Source organism: Manis pentadactyla, chromosome 5 (genome assembly GCF_030020395.1).
Source record: "Manis pentadactyla isolate mManPen7 chromosome 5, mManPen7.hap1, whole genome shotgun sequence".
Classification (NCBI taxonomy): domain Eukaryota; kingdom Metazoa; phylum Chordata; class Mammalia; order Pholidota; family Manidae; genus Manis; species Manis pentadactyla.
In genome coordinates, this window is record NC_080023.1 from 88830253 (window position 1) to 88858179 (window position 27927).

Here is a 27927-nt window from a genome sequence, read left to right on the forward strand (position 1 = left end):
CATTCACTTGAACATTTGGTTTAACTTTTAATTGGAAACCAAAATTTTGTTTACTTAAACCCCTAGCAACCAATGAAATAGCTAAAGTAGTCCTTCATGTATCCCAATATCTCAGTGCAGTACTGGAAAATAAGAACTTAAGATTTAATTCATGAGGTTTGGAAACCTTTTTTTTAAGAGACTGACTTAAAAAAATCTTTTAGTTACATTGAGAATTTTTAAAGGGAATTTTACAGGAGTTCAAGTAACAATGCTTTGGAAAGCCTGCTTTTTTACAGGGGTGTGCACTTTTAAAGGCTTTGGGAAGTAAGGATTTATTCAGTAAGAAAACAACAGGAAGTTAACATGTATAGGAATGCTAAGCCCCCATTGTTTAATGTTATCCCTTCTGAAGTGTAATATGTCTCAATGCAGCATAAAAGCCTAGCCCAGGGACGGGTGAGCTCAAGACTTAAATACTCCAAACTAGTTTTATATCCCAATAGAAAGTTATTTTTCTTCAAGCTACATTGAAGAATCCTTTCATTTCTTGTTTTGTGTTGCTTTGTAGGTTAGTCAGTGGACCAGACTATGCGAAATCACCATCCCTTTAGCTATTGAGAATTTTCTCAGAGAATCTTCTGACCAGCACCCAGCTATCCCTGCAGAAATACTGCAGCTGGAGAAAAAGCTTAGTGAACCTGTGAGAGTACATAATGATGACAAACTCCGGCGGCAGAAGCTGAAGCAACAGAAGGCTGCAGGGCTTGGGCCTTACCTTGCTGAGGAAAAAATGAAGAGTGAGGTCCACAGACAAGAAACATCTGAAGAATTGGACTTCTCATCCCTGAACCTGGAACTGAAAGTTGCAGTCTCCAAGCTGACAGTACATGAAGAAGCAGCTACTATCAACAGGGAGCCTTCTCACATCAGAAAAGCAAAGGCCTCTGACCTTCCACCTCTGGAACATGTGTTTGCAGAAGGCCTGTACTTCACTTTGGCAGATATTGTGCTCTTGCCCTGTGTCCATCATTTTTTGGTAAGATTTATCTGGAGTGCATACATTACTATAAGTTCCAGTCTATGAAATTGCCTAGGTTTAAATCCCCATTCCATTTCTTACTGTCATGCCCCTGAACAAGTTACTAATATCTGTCTCCATTTTCTTATCTGCAAGATAGAAATAATAGTACCTATATAATGGGCTTAGTGTGAGAAATAAATGACAATGTGTGTGAAGTGTGGATAGTGTTTGGCGCATAGTAAGCTCTCCATAAGTGTTAGTAACCATTATGACTTTTGATTTTGAGTTCTAAAATGTCAGTAATTGTTGTGACTATTAATTTCAAATAGCTTTTGTGATTACCTTCTAATATTAGAGGTTCCAGTATTAAAACACTAAAAAATATTGTCAGCTCTATTTCATAGTCAAGTAGTCATGTAAAATACGAATTTCATCGTGATAGGTATTATTAAGTCAGAAATATTTTATCTCTATGCTTCTCTGTTCTTTGTAAGATTACAGTAGCTGGCTATGCTATTCAATGCTGTAGGAGAATGTAACTGGGAAGTTTTCTTTTCTAGTACAGTCACATATACACATATGTATGCATTTTCCCCCCTCTGTGAGGGAAAAAAGAACAAGGTAAAAATAATATCAGAGTGAACATGGAAAACTGTACCTCCTTGCAGCTTTCCAGTTGGTTTCTGAGAGCTGCATTTTTCTTCCTTCGAAGCATTTCAGCCTTTTCCCTGCTAAGGAATCAGATATCAAATTTCATTCCCCTTACATAGCACCAACACTTCAGGTGTCTCTACTGATGGATGAGAAAAGATTCCTAATGAAAATCTATATTTCAAGTCTTGTTTTTCACTAATAGGTGAATTTAAGTGGTATTAATCAATTGGCATTTCTTAAAGAACATTTTTCTTCAAAGTGGAAAAGGTTTTTTTCTCCTTTCCAATCAGATAGGAAACAAAATAGAAACAAAACAAGATTAGAAACCACAATAATTTCAGAATTAAAGGATATAAAGAGGAGATATTTAGGAGTTGTTTGGATATTGATTAGTACTTTTATTTTTAATTATTTATTTTTTTTGAGAGGGCATCTCTCATATTTATTGATCAAATAATTGTTAACAACAATAAAATTCTGTATAGGGGACTCAATGCACAATCATTAATCAACCCCAAGCCTAATTCTCAACAGTCTCCAATCTTCTGAAGCATAACAAACAAGTTCTTACATGGTGAACAAGTTCTTACATAGTGAATAAGTTCTTACACGGTGAACAGTGCAAGGGCAGTCATATCACAGAAACTTTCGGTTTTGATCACACATCATGAACTATAAACAATCAGGTCAAATATGATTATTCGTTTGATTTTTATACTTGATTTATATGTGAATCCCACATTTCTCCCTTATTATTATTATTATTTTTTTAAATAAAATGCTGAAGTGGTAGGTAGATGCAAGATAAAGGTAGAAAACATAGTTTAGTGCTGTAAGAGGGCAAAGGTAGAAGATCAGGTGTGTGCCTATAGACTAAGTATTAATCCGAGCTAGACAAGGGCAACAAAACATCCACTGATGCAGAAGATTTCTCTCAAAACAGGGAGGGTGAGGTTCTAAGCCTCACCTCTGTTGATCCCCAATTTCTCACCTGATGGCCCCCCTGTGACTGTGCCTGTCTTAGATTATTCCTCCCTTGAGGAATCTTACCAGTCTCTGGCTAACCAGTCATCTTCCGGGGCCATACAGGGAAATGTAAAGTTGGTAAGTGAGAGAGAAGCAATATTGTTTGAAAAGGTTAGCTTTTTACTTCTTTGCAGATTTATGCCCTGTGGCTTCTATGCCCAGCATTTGTCTTGAGGTATCTTTACCACTTGGAAGGATTATGATACTCGGTAATTTCGATATGAGGCACGAATTCTACTTAACGGTTGTAATTAAGAAGGAAGAAGAAAAGCTATAGAAGTAGCAGATGGAAGAAAACATGGGAAGATTGATTATTGCTTTGACATATCTTCTTGTAGTGTAACATAAGCATGTATAGGTTTTAAACTACTAATTAAATTGCGTGCACACATTAACATAATAGGAATACAGCTACATAACCAAAGCAGACCTACAATTACCAGCCATATCCAGTGAAACCAAGAAAACCAGTTAGGCACCCTAGGCATTTGTGAAAACTTATCAATGATATGATGGATATTGTCTAACTGAATTTGAATAGTTTGAGAAAAATCAGACAAATTAAAACACATTCCTGGGAACTGTTCACATCCCATATGTTCTTTTAACAGTAGATAGTCTATAGTCGCAAGATTTTGGAGTGCTGCAACTTGCACTTCTAATTCTTGGTTGACTTCCAACAGTATAGATCCAGTCAAATTTGTTGTTTTACTGTATGCACAGGCCAGCTTAGATATCTCCTTCTTCATTCCAATGGCAAGTCCAGGAACCAGTGGGATGAATGCAGCTACAACTGCAACAGCGCCAGGATCTTTGTTGAAGTGTTTTGATGATCATCTTCTGGAATGACTCTTCCAGAAAATGTTGATATTGGAAGTTCTTCTTCATAAAATATCTTAATTCGTTTTCTGGGTAGCCAAACTAGGCTTTGATCCTCTGTATAAACACAAATAAACCCTTTGCCCACACTTTGATATGCCCTTTATACCATTGTGAAGAACTGCTTTTTTTTTTTTTTAAGAGAGCAATGTTATCAGAAAAATGTACTTCCATAGCTGATCATCTGACACCCTTTAAATGATCAAAATTAAGGATATTTAAAGCATGCATTAATCGGTGATTTGCAGTTAGTTTTATCCTATCAGGGAGTAATCCCCTTTTCTTTCCTTTTTTTTTTTTTTTTATCATTAATCTACAATTACATGAAGAATATTATGTTTACTAGGCTCTCCCCTATATCAGGTCCCCCCCACAAACCCCTTTACAGTCACCGTCCATCAGCATAGCAAAATGTTGTAGAGTCACTACTTGTCTTCTCTGTGTTGTACAGCCCTATCCTTTATCCCACCCACACATTATGCATTCTAATCATAATACCCCCTTTCTTCTCCCCCACCCCTTATCGCTCCCTACCCACTCATCCTTCCAAGTCCCTTTCCCTTTGGTAACTGTTAGTCCATTCTTGGGTTCTGTGATTCTGCTGCTGTTTTGTTCCTTCAGTTTTTTCTTTGTTCTTATACTCCACAGATGAGTGAAATCATTTGGTATTTCTCTTTCTCCGCTTGTCTTATTTCACTGAGCATAATACCCTCTAGCTCAATCCATGTTCTTGCAAATGGTAGGATTTGTTTCCTTCTTATGGCTGAATAATATTCCATTGTGTATATGTACCACATCTTCTTTATCCATTCATCTACTGATGTACACTACGTTGCTTCCAATTCTTGGCTATTGTAAATAGTGCTGCGATAAACATAGGGGTGATCTGTCTTTTTCAAATTTGAGTGCTACATTCTTAGGGTAAATTCCTAGGAGTGGAATTCCTGGGTCAAATGGTAAGTCTGTTTTGAGCATTTTGAGGAACCCCGTACTGCTTTCCACAATGGTTGAACTAATCTACATTACCACCAGCAGTGTAGGAGGGTTCCCCTTTCTCCACAACCTCGCCAACATTTGTTGTTGTTTGTCTTTTAGAGGGTGGCCATCCTTACTGGTGTGAGGTGATACCTCATTGTGGTTTTAATTCGCATTTCTCTGATAATTAGCGATGTGGAGCATCTTTTCATGTGCCTGTTGGCCATCTGTATTTCTTTTTTGGAGAACTGTCTGTTCAGTTCCTCTGCACATTTTTTAGTTGTATTATTTGTTTTTTGTTTGTTGAGGTGTGTGAGCTCTTTATATATTTTAGACGTCAAGCCTTTATCGGATCTGTCATTTACAAATATATTCTCCTATACTGTAGGGTTCCTTTTTGTTCTATTGATGGTGTCTTTTGCTGTACAGAAGCTTTTCAGCTTAATATAGTCCCACTTGTTCATTTTTGCTATTGTTTTCCTTGCCTGGGGAGATATGTTCAAGAAGAGGTCACTCATGTTTATGTCTAAGAGATTTTTGCCTATGTTTTTTTCTAAGAGTTTTATGGTTTCATGACTTACATTCAGGTCTTTGATCCATTTTGAATTTACTTTTGTGTATGGGGTTAGACATTGGTCCAGTTTTATTCTCCTACATGTAGCTGTCCAGTTTTGCCAGCACCATCTGTTGAAAAGACTGTCATTTCCCCATTGTATGTCCATGGCTCCTTTATCAAATATTAATTGACCATATATGTTTGGGTTAATGTCTGGAGTCTCTAATCTGTTCCACTGGTCTGTGGCTCTGTTCTTGTGCCAGTACCAAACTGTCTTGATTACAATGGCTTTGTAGTAGAGCTTGATGTTGGGGAGTGAGAACCCCCTACTTTATTCTTCTTTCTCAGGATTGCTTTGGCTATTCAGGGTCTTTGGTGTTTCCATATGAATTTTTGAACTGTTTGCTCCAGTTCATTGAAGAATGTTGCTGGTAATTTGATAGGGATTGCATCAAATCTGTATATTGCTTTGGGCAGGATGGCCATTTTGACCATATTAATTCTTCCTAGCCACTAGCATGGGATGACTTTCCATTTGTTAGTGTCCCCTTTAATTTCTCTTAAGAGTGACTTGTAGTTTTCAGGGTATAGGTCTTTCACTTGTTTGGTTAGGTTTATTCCTAGGTATTTTATTCTTTTTGATGCAATTGTGAATGGAGTTGTTTCCCTGATTTCTCTTTCTATTGGTTCATTGTTAGTGTATAGGAAAGCCACAGATTTCTGTGTGTTAATTTTGTATCCTGCAACTTTGCTGTATTCCGATATCAGTTCTAGTAGTGGAGTTGAGTCTTTAGGGTTTTTAAGTACAATCTCATGTCTTCTGCAAATAGTGACAGTTTAACTTCTTCTTTACCAATCTGGATTCCTTGTATTTCTTTGTTTTGTCTGATTGCCATGGCTAGGACTTCCAGTACTATGTTAAATAACAGTGGGGAGAGTGGGCATCCGTGTCTTGTTCCCGATCTCAGAGGAAAAGCTTTCAGCTTCTCACTGTTCAGTATGATGTTGGCTGCAGGTTTATCATATATGGCCTTTATTATGTTGAGGTTCTTGCCCTCTATACCCATTTTGCTGAGAGTTTTTATCATGAATGGATGTTGAATTTTGTCAAATGCTTTTTCAGCATCTGTGGAGATGATCAGGTGTTTTTTGTCTTTCTTTTTTGTTGATGTGGTGGATGATGTTGATGGACTTTCGAATGTTGTACCATCCTTGCATCCCTGGGATGAATCCCAGTTGGTCATGGTGTATGATCCTTTTGATATATTTTTGAATTCGGTTTGCTAATATTTTATTGAGTATTTTTGCATCTACATTCATCAGGGATATTGGTCTGTAATTTTCTTTTTTGGTGGTGTCTTTGCCTGGTTTTGGTATTAGGGTGATGCTGGCTTCATAGAATGAGTTTGGGAGTATTCCCTCCTCTTCTATTTTTTGGAAAACTTTAAGGAGAATGGGTATTATGTCTTCTCTGTGTGTCTGATAAAATTCCGAGGTAAATCCATCTGGCCCAGGGGTTTTGTTCTTGGGTAGTTTTTTGATTACCGCTTCAATTTCTTTGCTCGTAATTGGTTTGTTTAACTTTTGTGTTTCTTCCTTGGTCAGTCTTGGAAGGTTGTATTTTTCTAGGAAGTTGTCCATTTCTTCTAGGTTTTCCAGCTTATTGGCATATAGGTTTTCATAGTAGTCTTTAATAATTCTTTGTATTTCTGTAGAGTCTGTCATGATTTTTCCATTCTCATATCTGATTCTGTTGAATTGTGTTGATTCTCTTTTTCTCTTTATAAGTTTGGCTACAGGCTTATCTATTTTGTTCATTTTCTCAAAGAACCAGCTTTTGGTTTAATTGATTTTTGCTATTGTTTTATTCTTGTCAATTTTATTTATTTCTTCTCTTATCTTTATTATGTCCCTCCTTCTGCTTACTTTAGACCTCATTTATTCTTCTTTTTCCAGTTTCGATAATTGTGATGTTAAGACTATTCATTTGGGATTCTTCTTCCTTCTTCAAGAGTGCCTGGATCACTATATACTTTCCTTTTCAGACTGCTTTCACTACATCCCACAGAAGTTGGGGATTTCTGTTGTTGTTGTCATTTGTTTCCATATATTCCTTGATCCGTATTTTAATTTGTTCATTGATCCATTGACTTTTAGGAGCATGTGATTAAGCCCCCATGTGTTTGTGAGCCTTTTTGTTTTCTTTGTAGAATTTATTTCTAGTTTTATATCTTTGTGGTCTGAAAAGTTGGTTGGTAGAATTTCAATCTTTTGGAATTTACTGAGGCTCTTTTTGTGAGCTAGTATGTGGTCTATTCTGGAGAATGTTCCATGTGCGCTTGAGAAGAATGTATATCCTGTTGCTTTTGGATGTAGAGTGCTATAGATGTCTATTAGGTCCATCTGTTCTAGTGTGTTGCTCAGTGCCTCTGTGTCCTTACTTATTTTCTGCCCCGTGGATATATTCTTTGGGGTGAGTGGCTTGTTGAAGTCTCCTAAAATGAATGCATTGCATTCTATTTCCCCCTTTAGTTCTGTTAGTATTTGTTTCACATATGCTGGTGCTCCTGTGTTGGGTGCATATATATTTAGAATGGTTATATCCTCTTGTTGGGCTGAGCCCTTTATCATTATGTAATGTCCTTCTTTATCTCTTGCTACTTTCTTTGTTTTGAAGTCTATTTTGTCTGATATTAGTACTGCAACCCCTGCTTTCTTCTCTCTGTTGTTTGCCTGAAATATGTTTTTCCATCCCTTAACTTTTAGTCTGTGCATGTCTTTGGGTTTGAGGTGAGTTTCTTGTAAGCAGCATATAGATAGGTCTTGCTTTTTTATCCATTCTATTACTCTGTGTCTTTTGATTGGTGCATTCAGTCCATTTACATTTAGGGTGACTATTGAAAGATATGTACTTATTGCCATTGCAGGCTTTAGATTCATGGTTACCAAAGGTTCAAGGTTAGCCTCTTTAGTATCTTATTGCCTATCTTAGCTCGCTTATTGAGCTGTTATATATACTGTCTGGAGATTCTTTTCTTCTCTCTATTCTTATTTCTCCTCCTCCATTCTTTATATGTTGGTTGTTTTATTCTGTGCTCTTTCGTGTTTCCTTTAACTGCTTTTAGTGGGTAGTTGATTTTATTTTTTTGCCTTTAGTTAGTATTTGGTTGGTCTGCTTTCTTTGCTGTGATTTTATTTTCTCTGGTGACATCTGTTTAGCCTTAGGAGTGCTCCTGTCTAGAACAGTCCCTCTAAAATACCCTGTAGAAGTGGTTTATGGGAGGCAAATTTCCTCACCTTTTGCTTGTCTGGTAATTGTTTAATCCCTCCATCATATTTAAATGATAATTATGCTGGATACAGTATCCTTGTTTCAAAGCCCTTCTGTTTCATTGCATTAAATATATCATGCCATTCTCTTCTGGCCTGTAAGGTTTCTGTTGAGAAGTCTGATGATAGCCTGATGAGTTTTCCTTTATAGGTGACCTTTTTCTCTTTAGCTGCCTTTAAAACTCTTTCCTTGTCCTTGATCTTTGCCATTTTAATTATTATGTGTCTTGGTGTTGTCCTCCTTGGGTCCTTTGTGTTGGGAGTTCTGTGTATTTCCGTGGTCTGTTCGATTATTTCCTCCACCAGTTTGGGAAAGTTTTCAGCAATTATTTCTTCAAAGACACTTTCTATCCCTTTTTCTCTCTCTTCTTCTTCTGTTACCCCTATAATATGGATATTGTTCCTTTTGGATTGGTCACACAGTTCTCTTGATATTGTTTCATTCCTGGATATCCTTTTATCTCTCTCTCTGCGTCAGCTTCTATGCGTTCCTGTTCTCTGTTTTCTATTCCATCAATGGCCTCTTGCATCTTATCCATTCTGCTCATAAATCCTTCCATAGTTTGTTTCATTTCTGTAATCTCCCTCCGGACTTCATCCCTTAGCTCTTGTATATTTCTCTGCATCTCCGTCAGCATGTTTATGATTTTTATTTTCAATTCTTTTTCAGGTAGACTGGTCAAGTCTGTCTCCTTCTCAGGTGTTGATTCTGTGATCTTTGTCTGCCTGTAATTTTGCTTTTTCATGGTGATAGAGATAGTTTGCAGAGCTGGCACGAATGACGGCTGGAAGAACTTTCCTTCTTGTTGGTTTGTGGCCCTCCTCTCCTGGAAGAACAGCGACCTCTAGTGGCTTATGCTGGGCAGCTGGGTGCAGACAGGGCTTCTGATTCCTGCCTGGCTGCTATGGAGTTTATCTCCGCAATTGCTGTGGGCGTGGCTTGCCTCGGGCCGCTGCCCCAAAATGGTGGAGCTGCCTTGGAGGGGGAGCGGCCAGGAGGCTATTTATCTCCGTGAAGAGCCTCCGTGCTCCCTGCTGCCCAGGGGGTTAGAGTGCCCAGAGTGTCCCAGGACACTTCTGTCCGGTTTTGGGGTCCCTGTCCCTTTAAGACTTCCAAAAAGCACTCGCAAAAAGAAAGATAAAAAAGTAAAAAAAAAAAAAAGCCACTCTCTTTTCTTTGTCCCCAGGCGCCAGCCTCAGGGACCCACTCACAGGTCTTGCTGTCCTGTTTCCCTAGTATCCAGAACCCCACACATGCACTGTGTCTGCGCTCTGGTCCGGATGGCTGGTGCTGGGTGTTTAGCAGTCCTGGACTCCTCTCCTCCCACTGGGAGCTGGGGTGAGGGTTGCTCGTGTCCCGCTGGGCTGGGGCTTGTATCTTACCCCCTTCGTGAGGTGCTGGGTTCTCGCAGGTGTGGATATGGTCTGGCTGTTGTCCTGTGTCCTCTGGTCTCTATTCTAGGAAGAGTTGTCTTTGTTATATTTTCATAAATATATGTGGTTTTGGGAGGAGATTTCTGCTTCTCTACTCACGCCGCCATCTTGGCTCCACCTGATTAGTATTTTTAATGTCAGATATATTTGTAGTGTCCACAAAGCTGGATGGGGAGAAAACATTAATTTTTCTTTTTCCTTAGTCAAGTGATTTCTAAATTCTCGTTTCCCTGATCTCATCCCCTTATTAACCAACTTCAGTCATTAGATAAATACTATGAAATGTGGTTGGTGTTCATAGCTTCTTGGTCTTCTTGAGTAACTGTGTGTGCTTTTTAATTTCATGATAATCGAATCAAAATAGCATATCATTAATTCATTAATTTTAGAAATTTCATGAAAGCCTACTGTATATGGCAGGTACTGTGCAGGCTGTAGGAATACACTGATGGACAAGACAGATAAGGTCCCAACCCTCATGGAGTTAATATTCTACTAGGGGAAGATAGATAAACAAAAATATACAATTAAATAATCGGAAGTGCTGATAAAAAAGGCAAGTATTTGCTTGTTAATTCAACAAAACAAAATTTGATTCACCTACATGAAGTTGATTTTAGATTATTATCTAGACATCCATCTTTAGCTAGTTTGCAATTTATTTTAGGTTAATTTGAATACTATTTACCTGATTAGGATCAGTTGAGGTTGAAATATTCCTAGTTGAAAAGGTTTTTTTCTCCTCTCCAATAAAGTTAGATATCTACTGATCACTACTGGGTAATTTTATTTAATGCCACTCAGCAACTTTGTTTTCATCTCGGTTTAAAACTGGGGAAAACTCATACACTCAGCTTTTTTCTATTACATGTGTTCTATGACTAAATTCTCTTTTGACATTTATATGTAAACTAATTCTCAAAGTATTTTCCTTTGTTTTCATTTTTCCTGGATCTGCACATTTTCTTTCCAGAATTTCTTTCTTTGCCAAAGCCATAATGTTGTTTCTGTTATATTTATTTTGCTCTTTTAAGTCATCTTGGAAGCAATTGTTTTAGTTCAGATAGTGACTGTGATGCTGAACCTTTGTGCTTGCCTTAACACATTGAGGTGATGGAGTGGAAGTCCAAATGGTCAGAATCAGAGTCAAGTTCATGATCAGGAATGAAGGTCAGGTTACTAGGTTTGAATCAGAAACAGAGCTAAACCTAGGGCCAGGACGTTTAGCCACAGGAATAAGGCCAAGAACATAAAAGAGCAGTCGACTTTGCTAAGTCAAGGTTTGGAATACCAGAGATAAAAATTAGAAGAATTAGGGAAAATACTCACTTCTAAACAGAATAAAGCCAAAAATGCAAAACAATAGCAACCTGAGTGGCTGAGGTTTTGCATCTAAACTTGTTCCAAGCTTTTCTTCCTCTTCAGTGTGTATTAGTTTGCAAAGTTAAACCCTGATAACCAAGCACTTCTTCATGGAAAGTACCTGGCAAAACACTCTCCTCTAGAAAGTTTTAGGAATAGATTAAAAAGGAATAAATTAAAATGCACCCTTCTTATGATTTTCCCACTTTAAATAATTTGCTAGAATCCTCTGGTATTTAGGGTAGCAAGCAAAGAGGAGGAATAGCAATGAATAGCTACACTAGGGCAAAATCCTGCCATTTCCTGACACCATAAAATTCTATAGTTATTTTTAAGTTGCTACTAGTAAACAGGTACACTTTGATAGAAGGTATTTAAAAGATTATTCTCCTGTAAGACAGAATTTGTCATTGTATGAAATCTTTTTGTAATTTGAACACTTATGATTTAACTTTCTACATTTTAAATTCTAATCTTTGAATTGAGTTTTTAAAAAAATGACACATTTATTGCTAAGGTAAAATGATTATAGAAATTGATTTTGAGCAAAAACACCTGCATTAAGTATCTCTCAGTGTCCCCACTAACATAAAATTAGGAATAAAATGAGAATCTCAGTATTGGCTGGTATATTGTAAAAATCATGGATGGCACTTATTAAGTGCTTAATTTTTATTTTCCATATATTATGTGCATTAGGTTCTTAAGAGTTTTAAGTTTAAATCCACACGTTCTAATCTGTAAATTTAAAAAAATGCAGAATTGGGATTATATTTCCCTTTAGATTGTTTACTGCTTACACTGCTCACCTAAACATTTGTTAGTTATGACTTTTTGAAGGAGTAGACAAAATTAAGGAAATGATGTAAAATAAATACAAAATATTTTATATAGTAAGTGATTGGAAAGTAATGCAGAGGAGATATTTTGGATAGATGTAAAAATGTTTCACTTTTTATTCAGACAGGTTTTTCTGTCCCTTTTTACAATTAACTACACGGCCTCTAGGGTTTCATTTTGTTCTTTAGGTAGCACAAACTTTTATTATTGTTTAAGAACAAATTCTCTTATTTTCTTCCCCTAAAGTAACTCTGTGATTTTTGTAATGGTTCTGATCTTATCAGTCATTTAACTTTTTGAAAAAACAAAAGAAATCATTTCTTAGGAAAAAATTTAAGTTTCATGTCATACATTTTTCATTAGCCATTCCTTAAATATATCTTCTTGAGTGTAGTGAACATGGTTCTGTACCTCTGGAGTTGTCTGGATATTATCAGAGCAGCCTGGCTTGATTAAGTGGGATGACCTGTCATACAGAGTAAAACTTCTCAATTTCTTTTAAACATGAATTATTGTTACTTAATCACAACTTATTTTCAAATGGAAGGAAAGATGTTATATGCAACTAACAAAAAATAATAAATCACTACTAAAGAGAGTAAAGGAAAGGTGAAGAAATGAGAACATTTCTTATTTGATTAATTTATCATGACTTAAACTCAATTCCCTTAGCAAATAAGCTATTTCCAGACAATTAAGAATTTTGGTGAGAATTATAAATTTTTTGGCTCCCAGAGTACCAGTTAGACAGCATATTTCAAACATTTCACTCTAACTCACAGTAAATAATGCATTTTACAAGGTGATTGAGCATACCTATACAAATATATATATATATATTACATATACATCTAAAATATAAATACAAAGTAACCCACCTTACTACCTGCTGTGTACTTGTATTTTCTATTTTATTTCACTTTTTAAGAAACCTACTATGTTGATTTCACAACCTCATAATGGGTTATAAATAGTTAATTTAGAGTATTATCCTTTGAAGGTAATATATGGTTCCTAGATCATTCATTCATCCACTCAACAGAGTGAGTATTATTTGCAAGGCAGTGTTTTAAGTGCTTTCAGTATGCAAGAGATTTAGACATAAACCCTGCCCTTATAATCACTTACCTGTGCTTATTTAAAATCCAGTTAAAATAGAGTAAAATATATATGTGTGAATTTTTCATTAATCCTTTGTCCTTTCTGGGTCTTGCTTTGGTACGGATTATTGCTAAATATATTTGTAGAGATTTTATATGACTTGTCCTTTTTACTTATCTATCTGTTCATAATCTTAAGTTATAATCTGTTTGTGACATTATAACTATTTCCATTGAAACAACATCCAGTGCCTCTTAGAGAAGAGAGAACTAATTTTTAAAGAAATTGAAGTTTGGTGGTGATGCAAGTAAGATAGCATCTGGCCAAGAGAAAACAAAATGATATTAATCTACATCAGGATAATGGTTTCACATTTTTCTAATTTAAATAAATAAAAGTCTTACTTTGAGAGCTGCATTGTAAAAAAAAAAAAAGTTCTCTAAATGATGCTAGGTATCTTTTTCAATTCTGCATATCTGTAATTGTATATTTTATCTTTCTTACTGTTTTACTTTAGTAAAAAGTCCTTACCTCACCAAGTATCTTTTTTTAAAAAAAATATGATTATGAAGGGTGCTTCTTATATTATTTTAAATTAATTTTGGCTTAATTCTGTATGTAGTTCATATATTCAGGGAGAATGGCTTCACTTAAAAAAAAAAGGAACTTTAGATCACTATTAAAAAAGAGTGCAACGTCTCCATTTTCACACTTCTCCAGTGAGTGCAACATTTTCATTGAGACTCTTCAACATTTGTCAGTGATTATAGACTATATAGACATCAGATTCTGATCACTTAAAAATGTTACATAATTTATTTTGAAAAAATAAACACTTAATTTATTTTAATTTTTTCTGCATTTATCACTTTTCATAAGTAAATTTAACAATTTTCATTAGAAAATATGTATTTTAATTTTTTGTTACAGTAATATCTATTGACTGTCTATATATAGTGTATCAAATATAATGAGAGTCAGGGACAGTGGAATGTGTTTATGCCCATGAATTGTAGATGAAGGGTTTCTGGATTTGAAGGAAGTTGACTAAGGAAGAGTTTTGGAGGGGAATAAAAATATACTACCAATTAAAGATGATAGATACTAGAATACAAAATGTAAACTTTTCCAAAATGATTTTTGACCTTAGCATTTGTAGACATTTACAAATGTTGTCATGTTACTTATATTGATTCTTCTTGGAATATTCTGTTCATACTTTTTGTCTTTTTTCTGTTAAGAATGGTTTTTTCCATTATTACTACTTTTTAGTTTTTTGGTTTATGGGATAGTATGTGAATACATTCTTAGTTTAAAATTGGATTTTGGTCTTTTCTTGTTTTATAAAGCAAAATATTAATAGCTCTAATACAAAATAATAATTGTATAATATATATGCTATATATACTTTATATACTCATTTATAGATACATATATAAATTTTCTAGTGTGTATATGTGTGTGTAATATTTATTATTGTTATTATTATTATTGTTCAAGTACACAGATGCCTTTTGGGCTTATTATTATTTATGTTACTACTTCATCAGTCTTATTTAAATAGTACGTTTAGATTTAGAAATACATTTTTTAATAGAATTTATTTTTTAGAATAGTTTTAGATTCATAGTAAAATAGAGCAGGAAGTACAGAGAGTTTCTGTAGACCCTCTGTGTCACCCTTCCCTGTCACCCTTCCCCCACTAATCTCCTCTTCTGTCAGCATCCTGTACGAGTGGTACATTATAATTGATGAACCTACATTAACAAATCACTATACACCATAGTTTATATTAGGATTCACTCTTGGGGTTGTATATTCTGTGGGTTTTGACAAATGTGTAAAGACAAATGTCCATCATTATAGTATCATACGGAGTAGTTTCATTGCCCTAAAAATCTGTGCTCCAACTATTCATCCCTCTGTCCTAACCCCTGACACCCACTGATCTTTTTATAGTTTTGCCTTTTCCAGAATGTCATACACTTGGAATCATACTGTATCTATCCTTTGCAGATTGGCTTCTTTCAGTTAAAAATATGCATTTAATTTTCCTCCTCGTCTTTTTATGGTTTGATTAGCTAATGTCTTTTTAGTTTGAGTAATGTTCCATTGTTTGTCTGTACCAGTTTACCCATTTACCTATTGAAGAACATCTTGGTTGCTTCCAGCTTTTGTCAATTATGAGTAAAACTGCTATAAATTTCCACGTGCAGGTTTTTGTGTGGACATAAGTTTTCAACTCATTCAGAGTGCAAATGATGGATCATATTGCAAGAGCAGTTAGCTTTGTAAGAAACTGTCAAACTGTCTTCCTAAAGGGTGTACCATTTTGCATTCCCACCAATAATGAATGAGAGATTCCTGTTACTCCGTATCCTTGCCATCATTTGCTGTTGTCAGTGTTTTGTATTTTCACTGTTTTTAAAGTATGTAGTAATATCTTGTTGTTTTAATTTGCAATTCCTAATGAAATATGAGGAACAATTTTTCAAGTACTTATTTGCCATCTACATATTTTCTCCAGTAACTTGTCTGTTCAGACCTTTAACCCATGTTTTCTTTCTTTCCTTTTTTTTATTTTTTGAAGTATACTTGATATATGATCTTATATTGGTTCCAAGTATACAATACAGTGTTTCAGCAGTTACCCATATTGTTAAACCCTCACCCCCACTATTATAGTTACTATCTGTCAACATAAGAAGATGTTACAGAATCATTGGCTATATTCTCCATCTCTACTACCATCCCTGAGACAAATTTATATTATAATTGATAATTTTTGTGCTTTTTTACCCTCACCTTCCCATCTACCCATCCCAACCCCTCTGCATGGTAACCACCAGTCACTTCTCAGTGTCTATGAGTCTACTGCTATTTTTTTTCATTTCGTTTTGTTTTGTTTTTAGATTCCACAAATAAGTGAAATCATATGGTGTTTGTCTTTTTCCACCTGGTTTATTTCACTGAGCATAGTACCCTCTAGGTCCATCCATGTTTTTGCAAATGGCAGGATTTCTTTCTTTTTATGGCTAAATAATATCCCATTATGTATATGTACCACCTCTTATTTATCCATTCACCTATTAATAGACACTTAGATTGTTTCCATATCTTGGCCATTGTAACTAATGTGGCAGTAAACTTAGGTAGGGGTGCATATATCCTTTTGAATCAGGGATTTTGTTTTCTTCAGGCAAATTCCTAGAAGTGGAATTACTAGGTCAAACGGTATTTCTATTTTTAGTTTTTAGAGGCACCTCCATAATGCTTTTCACAGTGGCTGCACAAATTTACATTCCCACCAACAGTGTAGGGGGATTCCCTTTTCTCCACATCCTTGCCAACACTTGTTATTTCTTGTCGTGGATAGTGGCTATTCTAACTGGCATGAAGTGATACCTCATTGTGGTTTGATTTCATTTCCCTGATGATCAGCAATGTGGAGCATCTTTTCATGTGCCTGTTGGCTATCTGTATTTATTCTTTTTTTGGTGTTGAGGCATATGAGTTCTTTGTATTATTTTGGATATTAAAACCTTTATTGTATAAACTGTTTACAAATACATTCTTCCATGCTGTAGGTTACCTTTTTGTTCTGCTCATGGTGTCCTTTGCTGTACAGAAGAATTTTTTGTTTGATGTAGTCCCACTTGTTCATTTTTGATATTGTTTCCCTTGCCCAGGGAGATGTGTGTGTCCAGGCAAAATTTTCTCATGATTATGTTCAAGAGATTTTGCCTGTTTTCTTCAAAGAGTTTTATGGTTTCATGTATTACATTTAGGTAATACATATAGACAGCATATATTGTAAGTGGAAGAAGACACATTTTATGATCTCACCTTTATGAAATTCTAGAAAAGGCAAAATTGTAGGAATGCAAAGCAGATGAGTGGCTACCTGCAGCTAAGTTGGGGAGCAGAGATTGGCTGCAAGTGGTCACAAGAGAACTTTTTGGTATGACACAAGTGTTCTAATACTGGATTATTATGGTAGTTAGACAACTGATAAATTTTTTCATTGTACTGTATACTTAAAGCATGAATTTTATGGTATGTAAGTTACCTCAATATAGCTGTTAGAAACAAACAAAAAATATATACTTGTGTGTTTTGTTCTTTTCCTGCCTAGGTAATTATCTGCAAGAAACTTTCTGAAAAGCTGATAGAATTTCCACTGCTGGCTGCTTGGTACCAGAGGATGCAAGAAGTGCCAAGAGTACAAACAGCAGCAGCTCAGTGTGGTATCCAATTTCTCCACTTACCAGAGTTGCTGACCACCTCAAATGAACAGCATCCAAACTTAAATGAGGCCCCAGGTGTAGAGGAGCAAAATGATCCTTTGTTTATAGGAGGACCGAGACCCACTATGACCAAGTTAATGGTATTAAAGTTTTCCTTGAAAAATTCCATGTGATAGTGCTGCTGAGTATTCTGCTCCAACCTGCAATCATTTGTTGACATTATTTTTGTTATAAGTTTTTATTGGTAGCTATCTTACATCGCTTTTGACCAATTAATATTTCTGCTAATCTTTAGCACTTAAGTGAAATATAGTAAATTGAAAATTTTTAATATATGTGTCTTTGGAGTCAGGTAAGTCAGAATACATATTTTTTTAAAGTATTTTCTAAAAACTTTAAAAAATATATATATTCAGGGACCTTGGTCAAGGTCATAATCAGATTTGGGCAAGTGTATTTTTGACCTGACATTTTTCTGTTGCAAGGTTTTGGTCTGTTTTCTTTGGTGAATGGAAAGTTTGCTGATTTAGAAAGCTGTAAGATTTTAGTTGACACCAGCCCCTTCTCTCATCAGCTTAACTTTGTTAACCTAGGGATGAAACAGTGAAATACCATAATATAGTTGATTTAGATAATATCAAGGCATGTCTAAAGTTTGATGTTACCTTGATCACGTGATTCCACTATGCAGGGATCTCTGGTTCCTCTTCTTAGTGTTTTTAAATAAATAATAACAAGGAGATAAATAATTAGTTTTGTATTAAAATGCTAAGTTTTAAATTTTTCACAAACCGAAAATCTGTAATTTTAATTCACAATTTCACAATCTTGAAAGACAAACTGTTAATTCAGATTTTCCTTCCTTGCTTTTCAAGCAGTAAAATGACACTAGGAAAAACATTTGTATTTTATATGTTTAAAATATAGTTATAAACAAGGAGAGATAAATAACTGAAATTTAAATTCATGAAAAGTTAATGATTATAAACATAAACTCTCTTGTAAGAATATACAAAATATAAAGGTGTCCTGAATTTTTAATTTATAGGGATGTGTTAGTTCAGTCCTCCAAAAAGTGGACTCCAAGATGGGTTAGATGTGCAAGAGGTCTACTGAAGGACATGTGTGAAGGACAGTTGTGGGGGAGTCGGAAGGCTGGGAGCACAGACGAGGGCCCCTGTGCATAAGAAGGAAAAGAAGACTTGTGTTAGAAAAGTTTAAGACTTTAGTGCAGTACTAACAAGGTTTGACAAGCAAGTGGAAAATCTTTAAGCCCAGATCATCTGTCAGAAAGTTCCATGTTTCTCAGGAATGGTTTGCCTCAGGACTATCTCTGCAGCTCTGTCACTGGCTTGAAAGCAGACCATGGGAAGACTGCACTAGGGACCAAGTGACTTGGGTTGTAATCTCAACTTTGTAGCTAAGCTAACATTGTGATCTTCATTAAGTCATTTATCCAAAAGATTTCAATTTCTCTATTTCTGTGTTTATCTTTTCTGATTTTAAGTCTTATGGTTGTATAAAAGACTGGGACATTATATCTACAATTTTTTAAAACAGAAGGTAATATCTGAAAAAAAGTTAAAATTCCAATTTCATTTAATTCTGACTTCAGTAGTATGTATTAGATACAGTAAATTTTTATTTTTAATAGGGCATTGTTTTTGCTACTTAATAGTAAATTTCTCTATTAACATATATTTGAAAGACAGCAAATATTATACCATATTAATATACTATGTGAAGATATTAATTTTGTTTATATAGTAACTTTTCATTTCTGTTTCATCATAGTTTTTTGTGCCAATTACATGAGGACACATGAAATTGGTGCTAAGTGGAAGTATAATATAGTAAAGTATTTCTTAGGAACATTCACATCTCACTTCTTATTCCCCTTCTATTTTCTTTGATTCAGTCTTGTCTCCAAAATTTCCTCAATTCTTCAGAGGTTTTAAATGTATTTATTCACTCATTCAGTCAAGAAAAATGTATGTGTCTACTAAATAGGCATGTTCTGAATGTTGGATATATAGAGAGTAAATTGCACTGCCTTCATGGTACTTACATTCTCATGAGGGAGGTAAATAAAGAAAAAAAATACAAGTAAAGTATAACATATTAGATAATGATAAGTTCTGAAAAAACATAATATGTGGTAGGTGGGGTGGAAATAATAGTTGGGGTCCTTTTTAGATAGAGTAGTCTGGAGGGCTTATCTGATGAGGTGTAAATATTAAGCAAAGACCCTGAGGAAGTGTTCTAGGCAGAGGGTTGAAGGTCCAACTAGTAAAAAGACCCTGAGCAAATCTATCAGTTCAGAAAGTAGATCAGTTGCTCAAGGCAGGGGACTGACAGGGGAGAAGGGAAAGTGTCTGCTAATGGGTATAAGTTCCTTTTTGAGGTGATGAGATATTCTCAAATTAGATAGTGGTTATGGTTGCACAACTGTGAATATTTTAAAAACCATTGAATTGTATGCTTTAAGGGAGTAAATTTTATGGCATATAAGTGATATCTCAATGTATCACTTTTTTAAAAAGACTCTAAGGTAAGAATAAGTTTGGTGAAATGAGAAATAGCAAGAAGTTTGGTATGGCTAGACTAGAACAAGTGAGGTAGGAGACAGGTGTATGATGTCAGAGTAATATATTTATTTTTTGGAGACAAGTAAGTACTCTTAACTTCTACCTATATTTCCACCCTAACAAAAGAAACTTTATACTATTTCTTTTGGGACTGGAATTCACCTGGCTCACATAATTGGAAAATAATCTCAGTAACTAACATAAAAAAGGGATTAATGATAGATTCTCAGGGATTTTTCGTTTGAATAGGATATTGCTGGAGATAAAAATACCCGAACAGGGATGTCTGTCCTGTGGGCTATGGGCCCAGAATGTGTTTGGAAGGGGTCTGGAAATCCATATCTGTAGGTTAAGTAAATTTTTAATGTTCTCATTTTTTAACATGTTGCAAACCACTTGGTTAAAACAGAGAACTCCTTTCCTTAGAGATATTGCAGACACTTGTAAAAGACTGGTAATGAATGATATTTTGGGGTGTATATTAAAGTGGAGGCTTTTTAGTCCTGTAAATATAGCTTCTATACTGTGGCAATTTTCATATATGTAAAAACAGACTTTGATGGACATATACAGTCAGTTTTTTATTATCTCTGTGTGGATTATTTTTGATACAGTTTTTATCCTCAGGTGACCTTACCAATATATTTCTAGGTAGCTTATTACTTGTATGCAGTTTCAGATAACAATTTTAAAAATTGTATTGCTTTTTATTATCTCAGTATAAAAAATATAAGTTTTGGCAAAAAATTCAACAAGTCATATTTCTTATGTAACTAAATATTTTAAGGAATACTAGTAATTGCTAATATATATGTTCCTCCTTGCCAATAAAGAAAATAAAAACTTGGCCTTCTAAAACATAACAGAATTTTATTAATTCATTAATTTGGAAAAAGCTTATTTCCTTTTCTAGGAAAAAGGCATTGAAGTGATGTTTTCTCCTCACCCTTGCCCTTCTTGGACCCTTGACTGGAATAATCTTCCTGTAGCAGTGAGCCCCAAAGAAGGTGAGTTTGTTTTTTTTTCTCCTTTAAATTTTATTTGTAATCTGGGTACCCCATTCAGATCTGTCTTCCAATTCTCTAATTCTCTCTTTGGCTATATTTAATACTCTGATAATACTACTCATTGAGTTTTCATTGTATTTTTATTAGAAAAATTTCAAATATACACATTGCCTACATTTAACATTTCCTACATTTGCTGCATTTATTCCTTTTTTTCTTTGCTGAATATTTTGAAGGAAATTCCAGGTAATATGTCACATTGTAGTACCCATATCTGAAGAGTATTGACATCTTAAATTATCACCATGTTATTATCACACCACAGAATTAAAATTCCTTGCTCCTGTAATGCCCAGTCCATAATCATCTTCCCCCAGTTGTTTAAATTCTTGTTTGAAAAAAGTTTTTTTTATAGTTTTTTAGTTTATATTTTTATTGCTGGATATTATATTTGGTTTGTTTGTTATGATAATTTTTTCCTTGATCATGTTTTACTTTCTTCTTCTTATAATTTTAAAACATTTTATATTTTGTAATTGTTATTTCTAATCACTGATAGAGATCTAATTCTGCTATTTGTTTTTTTCTGTTGACTTCACTCCTGGTTTCTTATTTCACTGTTAGTTTTGTTATTTTAGATTGTGAATTCATTTTTTTGTCTACCTAAATCTGTAGGAATCTTGTGGGGCTAGGTTAGGAATAAATTACCATAGAAAGGATTTATATTTATTTATGCCAGGCATCTCAAGTTGCTAGAACTTAAGACTACTTAGCATTATTTTTTCTGTTTGAGATTTCTTCAGCCTTTTCTATCAGGAGCTGAGGTTTAAGCAGACCTGTTACTTTTTATCATCTTACTTGACTGTTAGTAGGACTTTTTTTTTTTAGTGATTATTTTCTTAAGGAATATAACTTTTCAAGTTTCTGCTTTCATGTAGTGATATTAGTTCCCACTCCCTACCATTATAGGGATCACAGACTAGCCTCTTTGTCTTGCTATTAAAGCCTAGATCCCTATTATTAGCAAATAACTTCCTAGCATCAGTGGTGTCAGTTTAAGATTACTACACTGCTTTTTCACTCCTTTTTAAAGCTATATGGATCTCCCTTACTCTCATAAATCTGTTAGACATGTAAAAGGATGATTGTTGAATTTTAAATACCATTTTAGGCATTTTTAGATGGAGAACTCTTTTATAGCTCAATGTACTATTTAATTGTCCACCTATTCTTTAGTTTTATACTAAGCCAAATGTAACTTTTGATATTCAAATTTTCTTTGAAATTGTTTGCCTTCCTTTTTCATAATCTTCTCTTCTGTGATGTTTCTAATATTGCCTGTATTTCACTGCCAATTCTATTCTGTCAATGAAGGAAATAATTTAGAAATCTTCCAGAATGGAAGAAGATTATGTTGGAAACTTAAGAACTTCTGCCTCAAAGATATTTTATAAAAATGAAATTTTTATTTTGGTCTTTTATTAAATATATGAAAAACAGTCACTAATGAATATGTTGATATTTTAATTTTAAATATTTTCTGACACTGAAAATTTTTAATACTGTTTTTATTGTACTTGCAGTTGATTTTTTAATATATTTACTAGTATAGTAAAGATATAGCCTAGATTTTGAACAGGTTAAAACTGTAATAAATAACAAATCAGCTTCTTACTAACATTTATATTTATCAAGAAATGAATACAGAGTTTTCTAAGTGCCACATGTTTTGCTTTATCCATAATTAATTTAGTATGAAGACAAAATAATATTTTCACTTATTAATTGAGCAATCAATTACATCTGCTACCAACTCAGAGATCTGACATTAAGCATTCATGTGTGGCTGTTTACTGGTTAAAAGTGCATATCTAACAGAGTTCATGGAATATATTACTCATTATATCCCTTTAATTGGATCACCCTCTTTTCATAAATATTATGACAAACGAGGAGCTATGACAGCAGAGCTACCTGGTTTACTCACATTTTATATACTGTTTCTTGAAAGGTTTATAGTCTATGTTAAACTAAGGCTGAACTATGGGATTTTAGGTTTTGTTTTCAGTCTGGCAATTTCAGTATTGCATGGCTATAGGGTCTTTGTGAAATAAAGTTATTATATGTAGGGTATGGAGGTCATTATGAAAGTGTTCTCATGATTTCTATTCTCGTACCATTTTTTAGGAGAGGTGGAATTATAGTAAGATTTTATCAGTACTTGATTCATTTGAATGTTTCTAAGACATCCATATACTGAATGCACTGAGTTACATCAAGGCTGGGGTGTGTACTGTAAGAATCATCCTCTTTACTAACAGGCTATATTAATCTTTGTGATGGACTTCAATATATTTCTTAAGCTTGTATAATCTTCTACCCTCTGCTCTCATTCATTTTTCTCCCCACATCTTAAATACCATTTCCTCAACTTTTCATTGTTTCCCTTATACAACCTATATTTATTATCTTCATGCATTCACTTTTATTTTTCCTCCAGCCTTGAATATTCTGCTTCCTACTTCCCTTCCTCTTGCAATTGTCCTCATCTTTTAAGGATCAACTCAAATGTTGCTTCCTTCATTAAGCCTACTGTGTAGGCTTTGGAGTTAGCCTGTCTGAGTTTGAAACCTAGGCTGCTAACTAGCTAGATTATGTATGGCCAGATTCTCAACTTGTCTGTGCCTCAACTGCCTCAGCTGTAAAATGGGGATGGTAATAGTACCCACCTTATGAGATTGTTGGTACATTCAATGAATTAATATATAAAACAATACACAGTCTTGTAAATAGTACATGATAAATAATACCAATATATTAGAATTAATAATTCCCTCTCAACATTCCTTTAGTACTTTCCTATACTTCATTTTTGGCACTTATAGTATGGTTCTCTTATACTATAATTGTGTGAATATTATCCTTCTCTAATGGGCTGTGAGCTCTTCGAATATAGGTCCCCATGGATAGGTACTCAATAATATTTTATTAAATTGGATTGAATAGAGACTGCAGATGCTTCTCTTAACTTCCCAAATTTCTGCTTAAACCAGGCAACTTTTGAATTCTTTTGTTTCAGGTGGATTTAAAGGGCTAAAATAATTGAGGATATTTAGTTTGAAGGAAAGAGAACTGCAGATTTAATTTATATAATCATTATTGTTTATTATTCTTAGTCATTATTATATTTTTTTATGGACTGTTTGGGACATTATGCCATTTCTAAATACTTAACTATCTCCTTTAAGAACAAGAACATTTTCTAATGTGGCCATAGTACAATTATCAAAGCAGGATATTTAATTCGGCATATACTATTATCTAATCTACAGTCCAGTAGATTGTGGTGCATTTAATTGTCATGTCTCTTTAGTCTCCTTTATGTGAAACCATTTCTCAGTCTTTCTTTGCTTTTTATAATAGGACTTTTTTGAAGAGTTCACACCACTTTTTGTAGAACACCTTTCAATTTGGGATTTGTCTAATGTTTCTTCATGATTAGATTCAAGGTATGCGTCTTTCTCAGGAATGATGTTCTGTCTTCAGTGCATCATACCAAGAGGTATATTATGTCCGTTTGGCCTCAGTGATGTTAACTTTAATAATTTGGTTAATGTGGTGTCTGCCAAGTGTCCCTACTATAATGTTACTATTAATAAATAGTTTGTGGGGAGGTATTTGAGACTACATAATATGTTGTTTCTTTTCAAAATTTTATTCACTTGTTTATATTCATTTCCTACCTCTTGCTCATAATAGTTGTAAAATGGGAATTTTTCAGCTCCATCATCTCTCTATATTGTTAATAATTGCCACTCTATTGTAAGAAAGTTTTTCCCATCTTAAATATCATTCTGTCTCTTCATTATCAGTATTGACTCATGGGTTTTTATTTTATTAAATAAGTTATAATCCATCATTGTCATTATTTATTGCACTGTTCAAATTGTCCCAGATTGTGAGCCCCTTCAAACTAGCTCCTGATCCTTTGCAAATGCCCCAGTCATTCTATGACCACTTCCTTAATTTCTGGCATAACAAAATAGTACAAGCTCATTTTTTCATTTCCTTTCCGCAGCCCTAGAATCCGCTGTTTCTCCAAGGAGCCCTTCCTTTGGTAGAGAATAGTATTTAGGAATTAAAGTTTGGGCACAAAGTGTGCTCAGTGCTAACAGCGTTACTGCTTCTTGGTATTCTCAGATGGGAGATGAATGTATAAATAGAATCATGAGGAATATTATATATATGTATATATACATATACATACACTCATCATCACACATGTCAGTATCTACTGCTATATCTATGTATCTGTTATCTCTATGTATTGAAAATCATGAGTTTATATTGATACCTTTAATTTCAACCTAACACCACAGGATCCTTGTTAGTTTTTCTCAATTCAATATCTGTATCTACTTCCAACAGTAAAATTCAGAGCTCCCAGTATCACCAGTGTTTTTGCTCATTTGTTTAGAATTGCGATACCCATGTCTGTGAAAAATACACCAACTAAACCAAATTTCAACTGTTTGCAGTTATTTCAGTCTTTTAGGATACAGGTCAAATTCTCATGCAGACAGTTATGATCTATGGTTTGGTAGGGATGAATTTTAAAAAGTGAGGAATGAAAAGCTTTAGTATTAATCATGTCTGCTGATAGAAAATCTTCAACCAACAGTTTTCTCCTGCACGGAGAAAATCCATCCAATTGCCTACTCTCTATGACTAGTTGGTTTCAAATAACTGTGATTTCCTACTCTAACGAACTAGGATAGACACTGTGTGAGCCTGAGGACTCCTTTCATTAAGTCCAGAGGCATCTCTGTTCTAGCCCTCTGAATTTTTACCCTCTGGATGTGAAAGAAGGAATGAATATAAAATCTTTTTCCTTAAGACCTAGGAGAGAGCTATCCCAAGCCGCTCACTCATGCAGTATTTTCCTATGGCCCTTTCATTTCTCCAGGGGCTTTTAGGAGGGTGGTTCCTATATTAGGAGTTACCCTTAGCCCAGGATCACCATATCAGTCACATGGGAAGGAAGAGAGTCAGAAGCATGACCTTACAGAAGATAAAGGCAACAAGATGATAGTTGCTTAGGTGTTGTTCCAGTTATAATCCCTTTTATTCTTATATTCAAGGTTCCCCTGTGTTACAAGTATGGCCCAATTAGGTATAACAAGGCCTTGGTTTTGCTTTTGAGCTACATGAGACACTATCTCTCAAGAAGACTGAAATTACTGATTAAATTTATAGTTCTAAGAATACAGGAGTTTTCAATCCTAGTGGCAGATTATTCTCTCAGTAGCAAGATGTTTATTTTTATCAACATTTATATATAGTAACTGTAGATGACAATAGCTTTACATTCAAAAATTTATTCTGATGAAGATTATTTTTGTAAATATCCAGTGTTTTCTCCACTTATTTTCTATAAAATATTAAGGTTGAAAAAAATGAATTGATCCTTGACCTTAGGAAAAGATATAAAATAAGATAGTGATATACAAGTAGAAAAAATGGGCCATAATGCAGAGTCCCTTCTACCATTTAGTTATATGCTTCTACAAATAACGGAATCACCCTTTCTTCTTCCAGCAGAAGTGATTTGGGGAAGCAAGGGAAGAGTGTGATCAAGGGCTTTGGAGAGAGTTGAATCCAAGATGGCGAATGGAAGGGCTACACGGAGCCTTTCTCCCTTCAGTGATTCTTTGCAAGGTTCTTACTGACCCTGGGGGACATGGCAGATAGCATAATTTATTGCTGTTTGTGCCAAAAATTCACCATAACAAAAAATTATGTCACCCATAAATAAGTACTGCCTTCCTTTGGAGAATCTAAAACATAAAAACTTCTTTTAGGGCCTGTTGCAGGGTATAAGGAAGCTTCATTGTTCTAAACCACTGCTTTTTAAACAAGGACATCCATCAGAATAATTTGGAAGGCTGTTAAAATAGATTGCTGAGCCCTACCCCAGAGTTTCTCTAGCAGCTCTGAGATGAGGCCCTAGAACTTGCATTTCTAAGAAGTATCCAACTAATGTGACTTATCTGCTTTGGGGACCACCCTGGGGGAAGTGGTACCTAAATAACTGATACAGCACATGCATTTGCTGCTTTGATTGCAAACTTTTGCCACTAAAATAAGATGAAGGACAAAATTAAAGCTTAGTTTTTAAAAAATTAAATTTTCTTTTCTGCTTTTAGCATGGAACACAAAAAAGAGCTTGTCCATACCTCTGAATTATTTTGTAACTATAAAAACTTCTCCTTTAAGCCAATTATACTAGCAAATATAAGTGGAAGTAGATGTATCTTGATGCAAATAAAAATAACTATCTCTTTCAAGAAAAACTTTTTTCCTAAAATACTAGTAGATTCTTGTATTTTCCATTTCACACACTAGAAAAGACTCAAACTTGTACATATGTTTTCTTACTTATAAAAAATTATTCGCCCCTGAGAATATTCTCAATGTAAGTATATATTCTCAATGTGGGATATATTTTCAGTATATTCTCAGTGTAAAGATATATTCTTCCCAACCTTTTTTTTTGTTTATATTGAAAAACTTCAGATTATAAGGCTGTTACATTTTGAACATTTCACATTTAAAATACTAAAAGTGGATGAAGAGAATAAGATTAAAAAGGTTTTTTTCCTACTTTTCTGGGGAAAAAAATTACCTTGCATTAAATGTTTTTCATTTCTCTGAAGTATACTTTTCGGTGAAATCCTAAACATGACCATATTTGACTCAGAACTCTACAAATTTATAACTATTTTCTCCTTTTAACAGTGAAGTTCTCAACAAGCATTTTGATGACTTACCAAAAATAATTCAATCTTTTATTTAAACTGCATTTTAATCTGAAGCTAAAAGCCTCTGAAAGATAGTATATATAAATATAGAAAGAATTTATATC

The 27927-nt window shown here is 34.4% G+C and overlaps 1 protein-coding gene across 2 annotated transcripts in view; it reads left to right on the top strand.

The window, feature by feature from the left end:
* GSTCD (glutathione S-transferase C-terminal domain containing) overlaps window positions 1-27927 on the top strand; it is a 145000-nt gene that overhangs the window by 8110 nt on the left and 108963 nt on the right. For both annotated transcript variants that reach the window (XM_057502501.1, XM_057502500.1), the window contains exons 3-5: window positions 551-1018; window positions 17296-17547; window positions 20909-21002. In XM_057502501.1, coding sequence (XP_057358484.1) covers window positions 551-1018; window positions 17296-17547; window positions 20909-21002 — 814 coding nt within the window. The remainder of the gene's footprint in view (window positions 1-550; window positions 1019-17295; window positions 17548-20908; window positions 21003-27927) is intronic.